Source organism: Notamacropus eugenii, chromosome 3 (genome assembly GCF_028372415.1).
Source record: "Notamacropus eugenii isolate mMacEug1 chromosome 3, mMacEug1.pri_v2, whole genome shotgun sequence".
Lineage (NCBI taxonomy): Eukaryota > Metazoa > Chordata > Mammalia > Diprotodontia > Macropodidae > Notamacropus > Notamacropus eugenii.
The window spans coordinates 114,440,733-114,454,857 of NC_092874.1; the positions used below are offsets into that span (position 1 = coordinate 114,440,733).

Sequence of the window (14,125 nt, forward strand, 5' to 3'; positions counted from 1 at the left end):
AACACAGATACCTTGAGTTGTAACTTCAGCTTTGTCAACTTTGTTAAGATACCACAACTTCAAAGGCCTGTTTAGGACAGGATATCTGTCATCTGGGTGATGGGACTTTTTCCTTATCTTAAACCACAGAGACATGCTATGGAGAGAAGATGCCTGTAGCTTGGGATCATAAAACCCAAGTGACACTACTTTGTTTACAATGTGTTTATCTAAGAGAACTCCTTTCTCATGGCAAAATGTAGTTAAGACGGTCAATTTCTGTACTGAGTCAGCCAGAACATTTTTCTGGCTCCATAATACATTATGTTACCATTTTCTTTAATAGGGAATTGATCAAATAACTAATTAAATCATATGCGTTAAGCCTGTTGCCTTTTCTTTAACCTAGTTTTCAGGTCAACATATTACATCTAATTTCAACCACGAATTTTCAGTACTTGGGTTCTCTTACCATCTCATTTCATTCTTTGGCTTTAGTGAATACAATCCCATTTAAACCACAAATACTCAGGCATATATTTCCTGACTGCTCACTCCAACTATATGATATTGAAATAATTTGTACTGAGGCTGCCAACATCCCTTAAACTGAAACCAAACCAAACCAAACAACTTGACAGAGAAGCTACTGCTATGTAGTGCTCAGTACCCAAGCTCTTCACTGCCCACTCCAGGTCCCCACTCTAGCAAAGTCCATAATGCCACACCCTTCGCATAAATCCTCCACCCCTCTTAATCTAAGGTGTGGGGGCTTGGGTGGAGGAGGCTGAAAGAGAACTAGGTTAACCCTGGGTTGAGTTAGTGAGGAGAGCAGCCAAAGCTTGGAGAGGTTCCTTGGCTCCTCACCCAGCATAGTGACCCCCTTACCCATCTCTCCAGAGTGGAATCCCTTTGAGTTTACTTAGGCTCTAAAAAGAGTTTCTCTTCCCCTGGTCTGTAAACAACAGTAATCCAGACTTTCTGGGATTGGGTTGTTTCTTTCTCTTTTTCTCTAAGCAAGTTCCTTTCTCCTCGTTTCTTATTTCCACTTTTTTTTTTTAAAGGGAGCTTGGGAAGGAGAAGACTGTGAGCCACTGTGCTGCTCACTATCGCAAGAACCTCGACACAATGGTGAGTTAGTTACTTGTGAAGTGGGTCCTAAGGGGCAAGGAAAACTGAGAGCAAGAGAGAGAGCGAGAGCGAGAGCGAGAGCGAGAGAGAGAGAGAGAGAGAGAGAGAGAGAGAGAGAGAGAGAGAGAGAGAGAGAAAGAGAGAGAGAGAGACAGAGAGAGAGAGACAGAGACAGAGACAGAGACAGAGAGAGAATGAGAGACAGAATGAGTGAGTGCGTGTGCATGTGCGTGTGTGTGTGTGTGTGTGTGTGTGTGTGTGTGGTGGGAAACAACTTTAGAGGAAAAACAGACAGGGAGGACTTCCTGATGTTCTTCCTCATTCTGCTTATTGCTGTTACCTAGCAGGGGTGGGGAACCTGCAGCCTCAAGGCCATGCATGACCCTCTAGGTCCTCAAGTACAGTCCTTTGACTGAATCCAAATTTCACAGAACAAATGCCCCTAATAAAAGGACTTGTTCTGTAAAACTTTGACTCAGTCCAAAAGACCTAGAAGTTCACATGTGGTCTCAACTGAAGGTTCCCACCCCTGAATTCGGGCATTTGAGTGAATGAAGCTAGAAGGAGATAATCACTTCTCTGGATGTGATCAGTAATGAAAATGGAGAAATGGGATTGATTGTTTCCTTTTTTAAAAAAAAATAATTTTGATTGATGTTTTCTGTTTCTTATGTGACCATAGTATCCCATGTATGCTACCCCCTTTACCTCTCCCTAAGAGCCATCCTATAAAACAAATAGTGTTTTGCTTGGTTTTTAGAGAGGGAAAAGAAATCGAAAGCCCCCAAACGTGAATAGTGTGTAACATCTGTGGACCTCCCATTGCTACGAAGTTGTGGGTTGGGGGTGTCTTCTCATATCTCTTCATTTGAATCCCACTTGATCTTTATAATTTTGTTATATTTACTTTTGACTCGTTGTGGGGGTCATTGTTCTTTCCATCTATGTCTTTTGGAAATCAAATTCTTCATTCTAGAATTTTCTAAACTCACATAGTTTATTGAGCATATTCTGTCTCTCATCTGGAGACCATCAATATATCTTATGCTGACTTTCCCCGTGTATGCAGTTCATTGCTTGAATATTAGAAAATAAGACCAATTTCTCCCTGTTCCCAAAGTGAAGTACATCACAATTCAGTATGAAGAGGATCACAAATGAGAGTCAGGAACTGGGTTATCCTCTGGAGGAAATTTCTTAGATTTCTTCAGCCTCCTCTGATATGGGGTCAATGTTTAGAATATTTTCATTCTTGGAGTAGAGGCAAATGGAAATTATGAGCTCTAAAAGGGGACTGGTGAATGTATAGATGTGACATCTACCACCTCTGCATCATAAAACAACATGTCATCTGCCTCATATTCCAAAAAAAATCTGCCCTTTGTACAGTTTTGCTCTTACGGGAATTCTCATCCTATGCGTGGTACAGACTACATACTTACTTTGTGTTAGACTCGAAAGTCAGTATCCAATAGAAGAAATTGGTGAAACCTCTCCAATTCTATCTACAGAGTTCTTACAAAACCAACATCCCAAGCAGAACTGTTTCCCACTGTTACCTCCCAATACTGTCTTCTAGTCACAAAACTCGGAGTTGCTAGAACAGCATCACATAGATCAAATCTCTCTACAAGACAATGCAATTTCTTCCATGACTCTCTTTCTCTTATTGTTTCCATATATGTGGGTAACATCATTTCAAGATGGCCAGTTTCAGGGTCCAGATGAATTTCCTTATGGAATTTTTATCTTGGCTGTTTTTCTCTAATTCACGCTCCTCCTCAAGTGGGGCTGGAACAATTTGAAAGACGGTGCTACTCTGCACAGTTGTTGATTGGGCCAGAGATGCTTCACAACAGAAGTTGTCTCAGAACATTTAAAACAAGTTGGATGAATATGAAGGAGGAAATAATCTTTGAAGAAATTGTAACCACATTCTATAGATGTGGTGCATGTGAAGAAATCTAGGCAGAGAGATCATGTCACCTCTTCTGAAATACTTGAAGTAAGCTATGAGGCCATCAGTCTTTCTGATGTCTCTGATCTGGGTCTTTTGGTGTGAGATTGTTTCCTTTGTCATGAGATGTCATTTTCCAATACCTGTTACCTCCTATAAAACATCTTTAGATAACTAAATGGAGGGGAGAATGATGACAGGTGACCAAAGATCTGAAATTCTTGCAGAAGAGAGAACATGAGAAATCATGTGACATAATGGAAGGTACGGACACTTACTGCATATGTGACCACAGTCAACTAACCTCTTTAAGCTTCAGTTTCCTCTTCTGTAAAATGGATTTGATGACACCTGTCTCAGAGGTGTGAACATACAGTGAAATCATTTTTCTAAATAGTTTTGTTATTGAACTTTAAAGCACTGTAGAAAAAGCCATCCAATATTGTATTTATTGAATTTATTGAATATCACCTCAGCACCATGCTGAGACCCTAAATCACAAGAAATGTTTCCTGACAATACGAAGTTCAAAGTGTAGTTCAGGGCCCATCAGAGGGACAAACTGATATCCTGATCCCTATGAGGTAAAGAGTGGCCACTCTGTGTGCCTGGGCTAGCTGGAGTGGTCAGTACAGACTGCAAAAGCTTTTGTGGAGTTGAGAGTTGATCTGTAGAATGACCAGTTAGGCTGGCCCTTCCAGTTTCTTCTGTTCCAACTTCACATCTCTTCTAGGAGCTTAACTGTTCTTTTATCTCATGTCCTCACCCTTTAGTATCACTTTTCAAAACATTTCTTTCTGTGATGAATTCAGTACACATTAGCCTTACTCATGGTCTTAAATGGGGTCTTAATCTCAGTATGTGACTTAAAATATTAACCCTTCCAGAGAAGTCTGAATTTTTGTGGAGTTTTAAAAGCATTTTTGTCTGTTTCTAAGGCTGCATGCTTTACATTGTGGAAAAGATCCAACAGCATGCTACAGTAAAAGATGTTGCAGCCAGCCCACCTGAATCCAAGTCCTGACCCTCTCTCTCACAAACTGTGTGATCATAGACAAGTTAGTTTGCCTCAGTTGCTCTTTTCTTATATGCAACATGATGGAGTTCAACCAGATTATGACCTCTTAATTCATATTTGCCTAGTGGCTTAAGGTTGGCAAAGCAGTTTTACATGTCTTCTCATTGGAACCCTATCTCCCACTTCCATACCTTTGCACAGACATTCACCTGTGCCTGGAATGCACTCCCTCCTAACCTCTCCTCTTAGTATCTTCCTTGAAGACTTTACTCAAACACCATCGTCCCCATGAAGCCTTTCTTGATCTGTCTGACTGCTAGTGCCTTCCCTCCCCAACTACCTTGTAAACTGCCCTGTCTTTACTTGTATGTACTCTCTTTATATTGATTCCCTACATACTTAAGTAGCACACACCACCCTAGCCTCCACTGCTTTCCCTGGGTTCTCTACTACGCTTAAGGGCATTGGGGGTGTTTAAGCTCTGCACAGACAGCTCCAGCCCCTACCAGTGTTGTGCCTTCAATTATAGGGGGTATTCCTCTTCACTCCAGTTCCACTTTGCCCCTGTGAAATGGATTAGATTTTTAAAAATTAATTTACTTGTCTTTAATTTTCAACATTTACTTCTGTAAGATTTTCAGTTCTAAATTTCTCCCCCTCTCTCTGTTTCTCCCTCCCCAAGACAGCATACAATCTGATGTAGACTATACATATACAATTATATTAAACATATTTCCACATTATTCATGTCAAAGGGAAAAACCATGAGAAAGGAGAAGCAAAAAAAGAGAGAAAATAGTCTGCTTCGATCTGCATTCAGACTCTACAGTTCTTTCTCTGGACATGGATATCCTTTTCCATCTTGAATCTTTTGGAATTGTCTTAGATTCTTGTATTGCTGAGAAAAGTTAAGTCTATTAAGGCTGGTGGTTGTGCGATGTAGCTATTGTTGTGTACAAGGTTCTCCTGGTTTTGCTCACCTCACTCAGCATCAGTTCATGTAAGTCTTCCCAGTTTTTTCTGAAGTTCACCTGCTCATCATTTCTTATGGAACATAGTATTCCATTACAATGAATTAGGTTTGACAAAGAAATATTTACTTCAAAGGTATAAGATAAATATGGGAACAGCTTAGCTGGGTTTCTTTCTTTAGAGCACAGTTCCAGTTCGAAGTGCAAACTCTAGACAAGTTCCAGGCATCCTGGCTTGTCTGGTTGTCCTGGCCAGGTTATAGCTATCTGCAATGTCCCAACTGGAACCATGGCTCCAAGGTCACCATGACTCCAACTCCTGTGGCCAGTGTGGCTCACCACTGGCACCTGAAACTAGGAAGGACAAACAACATAGAGCAGAAGCAAACACTGCCAGGTCTATTTTTCAGAGCCTGTGTTAAAGAGAGGGAGCAGGTGAAAGAAAGTTCTTCTTTGTTTACCAGTTCAGTTCATGGAGTTTTCATTGTAGGCAAACTAGAATATTCACTCTCTGGACAGTGCAGATACAAGACTGGTGGTAGAAAAGAAAACAGCAGAATGACAGTGAATGGCCCAGCCTTTTAAAAATTAATTAATTAATTAATTTTAAACATTCATTTAAATATTTGGGGGGGGGAGTGTTTCCAAATTCTCTTACTCTTTCCCACCTACTTCTAATCACTGAGAAAGCAAACATTATAATATTAATGATATGTGTGAAATCATACAAAATATATTTCCATATTAGCCATGTTGCAAACAAAAAGTAAAGTGAAACAACGTGCTTCGATCTGCACTCAGAGTTCATCAGTTCGGTACAGTGATTTCCTTGTTCTGCTTGCTTCACTTTGCATTAGTTCATAGGAGTCTTCCCAGATTTTTTGGAAATCATCCTGCTCATTATTTCTTATACCACAATAGTGGTCTGTCAAATCATGTACTAGAACTTGTTCTACCAGTGAATGGCTCAGTCCTAACAGCTTTACAAAGGAAAGCAGCTAATCAGTGGAGGCTACCCCCACTCACATGGTACAAGATGAAACGGTTTCCATGTCAATCAATCAGAACGTGCTCCAAAGGTCCCTCAAGGGCACTTCCATGTTGGGTGAACTAGCCATGTCCATAGGTTACATTTACATACATACTTGTTGTCTGTCCTATTCAAACAGCCAATTCTTGGCGGATAGGAATTGTTTCATTCCTTGTAGTAATAACACCAGTACCTGGTAGCATTTCTAATGGATATTTGATATTTGAATGATCTTTACAAGAATGCCTTGAGGTAGGTGCTAGGCGGTGAAGTGGATGGAATGCTGGAGTCAGAGTCAGAAAAACTGGAGTTCAAATCAGGCATGAGATGTTTACTAGCTGTGTGACCCAAAGTAAATCATTTAATATTGGCCTGCCTCAGTCTCCTCATCTGCAAAACTGGCATAATATTAGCACCAATCTCCTGAGCTTGTCATCAAGATAAAATGAGATATTTGTAAAGCACTTTGAAAATCTTAAAGTGGGGAGGGGGGTAGTGGGGGGTAGGTGTGGGGGGGATAAAATCTCAATTGTATGGCAGTGATTGTTAAACATTAAAAAATAATAATAAAAAAATAATAATTAAAAAAAAGAAAATCTTAAAGTGCTATATTAATGCTAACTATTATTATTCTTATTATTATATTATCATCCCCCCATTTTAAAGATGAAGGAATCTCATTTTTCTTAAAATATTGCACAGGTATTAAGTGTCTGAGGTAGAATTCAAGGTCAGGTCAAACGGTCCGTTCAAGATTCCATGCTGTAGATCTCTGGCTTGAAAATTCTGCCATTTTCTGCCTTCCTAGATAGAGATACTAAGAGTTGTACACTTTGCTTCACAAAAACCTGTTTTGAGACACAAATGAAATCATGTATCTAAAAGTTCTTTGTACACCAGAAAAATCACTGAAACAATGGAAGCTAATCAGACAGTTGGGACCATCAAGGAACCAGTATTTTAGGAAGGGAGACAAGACATATATGTAAATAACCATAATACAAGGTAGGGGGTGATAAGATAAGAACCACAAAGTTCTACAGGCTCTACAAGAAAGAGAGATTGCTTTTGGTTGGGCATAAGAGAGAAGGACAGAGATAATGAATACATACAATATGGACCTTAAAGAATGGGTAGGACTCTGACAGACAGACATGGAGTAGGGCAGGGAAGTGGGAAGGACACTTCAGTCAGAGGGAACAACATTAACAAAGACACAGAAGTACGAGAAAAAAAACAAACCCAGAACTGTATGATCTCCAAGTTAGAAGGGACCCCAGAGGTCATTTAGCTCAATCCTGACTGGGGCCTGACCTTCCCCCCTACAATATCAGCAAATCTCATGAGGATAGAAAGGGTCTGTTCCTTATTAGAATGAGAGAGAGAAAGAGAGAGAGAGAGAGAGAGAGATAGAGATAGAGAGAGAGAGAGAGAGAGAGAGAGAGAGAGAGAGAGAGAGAGAGAGAGAGAGAGAGAGAGAGAGAGAGAGAGAGATGGAGAGATGGAGAGATGGAGAGAGACAGAGACAGAGAGACAGACAGAGACAGACAGAGAGAGAGGGAGGGAGGGAATAGCAGGGCGCAGCCAGACATGTACCCTGGACTTGGGGAAAATAAGTTTTAAAGCAGTTCAGAGAAAAAGATAGGAAGGTTCTCCTGGTTGAAAATTCTAGGCCATTTATTGGACCTCAAGGGATGAGAAATTCTCAAGAATGAAACTATGAAAACATAAAAAGAGAAAGAATTCCGATGGAGAGGAAAAGGGGGAGGCAGTCAAAAGAGAATGATGTAGATGGACTGGGAATTCATTAATTTAGCAATGTCCAGAATTATTAAGAGATTAATGAGAGATCTACAGGATATTGAGAACAGTATGGTGCAGTAGTAGTAGTAGTAGTGGTAGTGGCAGTGGTAGTAGTAATAGCAGTAGTAGCAGCCATTGTCCTAATAATAGTAGTAATAAGAATTGTAATAAAAACTAGCATTCATATAGTACTTTAGAGTTTGTAAAATGTTCTATAGGTATTATCTCATCTTATCCTCACAGAAACCCTGGGAGGTAGGTGTTACTGTTCTTTATTTTACAGGTGAGGAAGACTGAGGCTAATTGACTTGTCCAGGTCTTCCTGCCTCCTTGCCAAGTCAGAATGGGGTAGAGGCTGACTGGGGTCTTACTGGGATGTCATGGCAATTAGCCACAAAAGCCAGTGTTTAGGAGCAGGGATGAGCTGCCAGCTGAGCATGAAGTTCTGGGATCAAGGCAGGACCTAGAGTTGTCAGGATGATCTGGGGGTGCTGTGAAGGGGTCAGAGGATCCACAAGACTGAAAGCTGAGAAAAAGCATCATAGACTTAGGGAGCATGTGCATGAGGAAGATCATGGGACACCAGGGAGAAGGAGTCATCCAGCTGATAGTCACCCAGCCCCAGAAACCCTGCTAGGAGTGAATGAGCCAAGGACTGGGCTAGTTGGTGCTGTGAGTCTGCTGGAATTATGAGGTGGAGAGAAGGAAGGCAGGAATGGGAAGCTCACTAGAAGTGGGATAATCATTGCTTTGAACTAAGGTCTTCTAGTCTCTTCCCTGTTCTTTATACGACTATGATAAACTTGTATGTTTGATGATTGTGCTTATGGGAGAAGAAAAACTCTTTAGTGGAAAGCTCAAAATCAGTCCAATTCAGATGTTCCTGTGGCTTAAGCCATTGTTTTGTTGTTAATGAGAAGCTCCCAAGATTGAACTTGCACCAGAGTTGCGGTCCTGTGGTTTGGCTTACATGAAGCTAGGAGGTGCAATGGATAGCATGCTGGGCCTGCAGTCAGGAAGGCTCATCTTCCTGAGTTGAAATCTGGCCCCAGGCACTTACTAGCTGTGAGTGGGTAAGCCACTTAACCCTGTTTACTTCAGTTTTCTCATCTGTAAAAAGAGCAGGAGATGAAAATGGCAAACCACTCCAGCATCTCTGCTGAGAAAACCCCAGCTGGGGTCACAAAGAGTTGGATATAACTGAAGATGACTGAACAACGTCAGCAAAGCCCTAGCTTACATGTATTACTTACTCCTTTTTATTTCTAGGTTTGATTTTGTTTTTTTTAATTAGCATGTTTAGAACATTTATGTGCTGTAATTGATTTCCTTGATAGTCTTTTAAATTTTATTTAATGCATTTAAAAACATCATTCTGAAAAAAAAAAGGTATGTAGGTCCCACCAAACTGCCAAAGGGGTCCAAAGATGGAGGAAAGGTTAAGAATCCTTGATTTAGAGTTAAGGAGTAGAGAACAGGTGATGATGTTTGGAGGTGTGGATTAAGAGGAGAGAGGAAGCTTGAGATACATGGTCTTCATTTTCTCTGTACAGTAGATCTTCTGCTGAAAGGCCATGATCTGGGAGTGATACAGGGGGTCTAAAGACAAGAGAAAACGTTTGGCATAGTCACAGAGAAGAGCTTGATAGAAACTCAATCAACAAGGAGTAGTGGAATTTCTCTGTATTAGTGAGAGCCCAGTAGAGATGAAACAACCTGAATTCATGGTGGAGCAGTTGACACGTTACATGTAGGGTCAGAATGCTACTACTCTCATTGATTTCATGTCTCATACTTGGGAGCAATGGGTATCTCAGCTTCTGAAGCCTCGCTCCCTGACCTAATATTCTCAAGCTACCTTGGGGTGTCCCATCAAGGCTTGTTCTTCCTGAATGATGCCCCATGCTTCCCCTAGTTGCTCAGAGTTTGTTAAATCATGCTTTGCTTTCTTCCCTTTCCCTTACCCTCAATGGATTCCTAAGTTCAAATCCTGCCTCAGACACTTACACTGTGTGACCCTGAGCAAGTCATTTAACTTCTTTGTGCTTCAGTTTCCTCATCGATAAAATGAGGGGTGATTTATGAGGCAAAGGCCAGGGAACAAACATTAGGAGCATAATTCACAGTTATCTTTGGGAGATTTGTGCATGCTCCTACACGTTCGTTCTGTATGTATTCTGTATTCCCAACATTAGTTTCTGTTTAATTCTATGTTGCTTTGTGTATATCCTCTTATATTTCCTGGTAGCCCCACACCTGGTTCTCCCTGGGGGAAGATATTGCACCTGCAGGTTCTTTTGTATCTCTGATGGTCTAGAACAGAGGTTCTGGACATGGCGGGTGTTCAATAAAAGGAGGTGACTGTGTTCTTACAGAATGATGACCTGCCAAGTACCAGCAAGAAAGGCCAAGGCAAGAGGCAGAATGGACAAGCCCAGAATCACAGCCACAGCACAACAGACGTCACACAGTTTGCCTACAGCATAACAGACAACCCACCCTGGCACCTCTGCATCTTTCTGGGGATTCAGGTAAGAACATCAGGCCAAAAAAAACCCCAAACCAACCCTGGAATTTAACATTTAAAAAACCCAATCCTCAACTGAAATGATTTTTTTTTGGACTTGTTTGTCCATCCTAAAAACTAACCTCTCTGAGGATCTAAACACAGCTACAAACTCAGGCTTTGTCAACACTGGTCCAATGTATTGGAGTGTTCTTGAGTAATAAGCAAGGCCATCATTTCATCTTGCTGTCACAGAAACAATGTCTAATCGCCATGTGTTTGCTCTTATTGACCAAGATGACAATGTAATTTTGAAAGCCATGGGAATGTGACTGAAGGTGTAGATGGGGTATTGTGGTTGGCACAGTTGCTAGAGGGTTGGATCAGGAGTTGGCAAGACCCAAGTTTATATCCTATCTCAGACACTTCCTACCTCTCTGGCCCTAGCAAGTCACTTAACCTCTCAGTCTCAACCCACCAAGCAATCTATCCACAAATATTTATTCAGTTCTCACCATGTGACGGGCACTGTGCCCCTCTTTCCTCATCTATAAAAAGGTACTCGCCACTCAGCACTCTAAGATTCAAACAAGATAACATGGAAAGCACTTTGCTAACCTTGAAGTGCTAAAGATGGTGATGGTGATGGTGGTGAGGATTAAACTGAGCACAAAGTGTCTTGGCAATGGAGAACAGAAGAAGGGGTCACCATACCTGAGTCTGTTCTCTGGAATGCTCCGATTTCTACGAAGTGCTTGTGAGGCTAGGATTGGGGATTAAATGCTCAAACAGCTTTGCCCAGGGGAGAAAAGAGATGGCACAGAGTGCTCCCTGAACCCTGGCTGAGCAGCAAGTCAGCAAATGTTAGCTGAAGATCTTTAGGCAAGTGAGATTTCTCTATGGGATTCATTGCCATCACTAGGAAAATAATTTCAAGTGTATGTTTCTGTGACATGACCTTCAGAGTCTTCTTCTTTTTTGTATATGAAGGATGGAAGGGAAGAGACAAGCGTTATTAAGCCCCTACAGTGCCAGACATTGTACTACTATCTCATTTTTACCTTGATCTTCACAATAATTCTGGGAGGCCAGTTCTATTATCCCCATTTTAGAGTTGAAGAAATTGGGGCAAACTGAGGTAAAGTGACTTGCCTACAGTCTCATAGCTAGTAAGTATCTGAGGCTGGATTTGAACTCAGGTGTTCTGGACTGCAAGCCCAACTCTCTCAACTTGTCTACCCAGCTAGAGCTCTGAGGTGAGGAAATCCCCAAAGAGGAAAAAAGTCCCTTAGCTTTTATTCCCAGCAGTCAGGTTCCCACCCCCTCCTAGCCCTGCCTCACCCCACCTTGTAATTCACTCATTAGTTCTTCCCTGCCAGGCCTAGAGGCCTGAGGGCTACCCGAGTCTTACCTTACCTGTCCCAGGTCTTCGGTTGGCCAAACCGGATAAACGTATGAGAGAAGAGACTTTCTGGAGTCGAACAAGGGTTAGGCTTTATTCAGGGTCCTGGTTACATGTGCAGGGGGAGCTCTTCCTTAGGAGGGAGCGAGGAATCTCCCAAGGAGGCAAAGATCTTACAAAAAGAGATTGGAAGCAGAAGTGTAAGTGGGGAGAGAGGGAGAGGGGAGAGGGAAGAGAGGAAAAACGGAGCCCTCTGTCCTGTAACGGCCCCTCCCGAGCTTAAGAGCACCTTCAGGCTTTCCTGATCCTAATTAAGCTCTCCGGCCACATAGTTTGCGCCTGAATACCGTGCCTATTAGATAACAATAGGTGTGCCCAGATCTGGGACAGTCTCGAGGGGGATGCTCCTCCCATCACGTTTCTCACGGGAAGAGGCCGAAATACACGAGATTGCTCAGTCTCACTCCTCAATTCCCTGGTGTATTATGGGGGGCCTCATGAGAACTCTAAGATTTAGAAGTTCCCACCTTTACCCGCCCGAGACTGTCCACATGGAATTGAGCTTCCATCCCCAGCACTTCCCCAGTACCAATGCTGGGAAATAAGGGCAGATCCCAGCTAGGAACAGGAAAAGTTCCCAGCAGGCAGTGGTCAGCCTCTGGAAATGTGGTGATGGGAAAAAACCAGGTGAATGTCTAGGTTTGAGCCATCGCTGACTTGATCTGTCTGTGTTGTTCAGTCATGTCTACCTCCACGTGACCCCATGGGTCACATTGCCCATGGAGTTTTCATAGCAAAGAATGGTTTGCCATTTCCTTCTCCAGTGGATTAAGGGAATTAGAGGTGAATTGTGACTTGCCCAGGGACACAGAGCTAGTAAATATCTGAGACTAAATTTGAACTTGTGTCTTCCTGACTCCAGGCCCAGAGCTCTACCCACTAAGCGACCTAGCTGCCTCTTGTTCTATCCTCCCCACTCACTAACCCTTGGTTCTGACAGTACCTATGACATCCACAGGGCAGGGGGCAGCACTGGATTCTTCATGCCATTCTCTTCTCTTTTTCTGCAGCATTATCTCACAGCCCTGGGTGGGCTTGTGGCTGTGCCTCTAATCCTGTCCAAGGACCTGTGCCTGCAGCATGACCCCTTGACCCAGAGCTACCTCATCAGCACCATCTTCTTTGTCTCTGGCATCTGCACTCTCCTTCAGGTCCTTTTAGGCGTCAGGTAGGCTAATGCTTCCCTGTAAGTGGGCACAGGTCCTGTCTTCATCCCAGGAGGGTTTGGGCCCTCAGAAACACAGTGAAATGAGTTCTTCCTCCTAAAGCCCTCTGCAATACTGTGAGGTGGAATATTAACTCCTTGAAGGCAGGGACTGTCTCACTTTTCCTATTTGTATCTTTAGTACTTAGCACATAGTAAGTAGTTAATAAATGGTTGTTGATTGATTTAGTGCCTTTCCACATCCTCCATGTTCCTCCTGTGCTGATGGCTTATTTCCAAGCTTCTCAGAACTCCATCACAACCCATTCCTAGAGCCAGAAAAAGGCAAAATGCCACTTAGAGTCATCTTCCTCTTATACATGTCCCCATGCCCAGTGAGAATTGCTTACCCTTACCCATACTCTCCTTTGGGCATAAGGCCTGGGAGCAAAGTCATCTGATAGAACTCAGAGAAGCAGTATTAATCAATAGATGAACCGGCATTTTATTATGTATCTACTATTTACTGGTGATAGAAATATACAGAATCAAACAATCCCTAGACCCAGTCTCCTCTCATACCTATCATCCTTGCTTGTACCCATCCTGGAATAGTGTCTGGAGGTGCTAAAGTAACTAAATCATGACTCTAGACCAAAACTAGTACCTTTGGACACCTTCTCCCCAGCCCCAAACAGACTACAATGACAACCCAGAGGGAGAAGGCAAAAGGGAAAGGAGGCTGTATCCTCTAGCTTCTCTTTCTCCTTAGCAGTCATTCTGTCTTCAATCTTCAATTCAGGCTCTTCTCTGACTATATCCCTCTGGGATACTCCCCCAGCTATACCTCCAGGATAAGTTACATCCCTGGAAGTTGGCTGCTTACTCCCTGGTTATTGTTACCAGGTTTTAGTGTATGGATCCCATATTACTAAAACCATCACCCACAAGCCCCCACTAGTGTGCTTACCTTTAATAGTCAGTGAACAGCAATAGAAGACATCCTTCCCATCCACACCCCTGTCTCCCAAACCTAGGGCACTTTCTTCTACAAATACAGGTAGAATCAGTGGCAAAAACAGGTATATGTGTAGAGTATATGGGTAATAAGGAACTGATGGGAC

The 14,125-nt window shown here is 42.4% G+C and overlaps 1 protein-coding gene across 2 annotated transcripts in view; it reads left to right on the plus strand.

Moving 5' to 3' along the window:
* Positions 1-761: 761 nt before the first annotated feature.
* The window catches only part of LOC140533208 (solute carrier family 23 member 1-like), a 52,788-nt gene continuing 39,424 nt past the window's right edge, over positions 762-14,125 (plus strand). The window contains exons 1-4 of one of the 2 annotated variants that reach the window (XM_072652642.1): positions 762-932; positions 1,044-1,110; positions 10,265-10,420; positions 12,868-13,025. In XM_072652642.1, coding sequence (XP_072508743.1) covers positions 1,108-1,110; positions 10,265-10,420; positions 12,868-13,025 — 317 coding nt within the window. In that variant the 5' untranslated portion in view covers positions 762-932; positions 1,044-1,107. The remainder of the gene's footprint in view (positions 933-1,043; positions 1,111-10,264; positions 10,421-12,867; positions 13,026-14,125) is intronic. The other variant, XM_072652643.1, reaches the window with a different exon arrangement.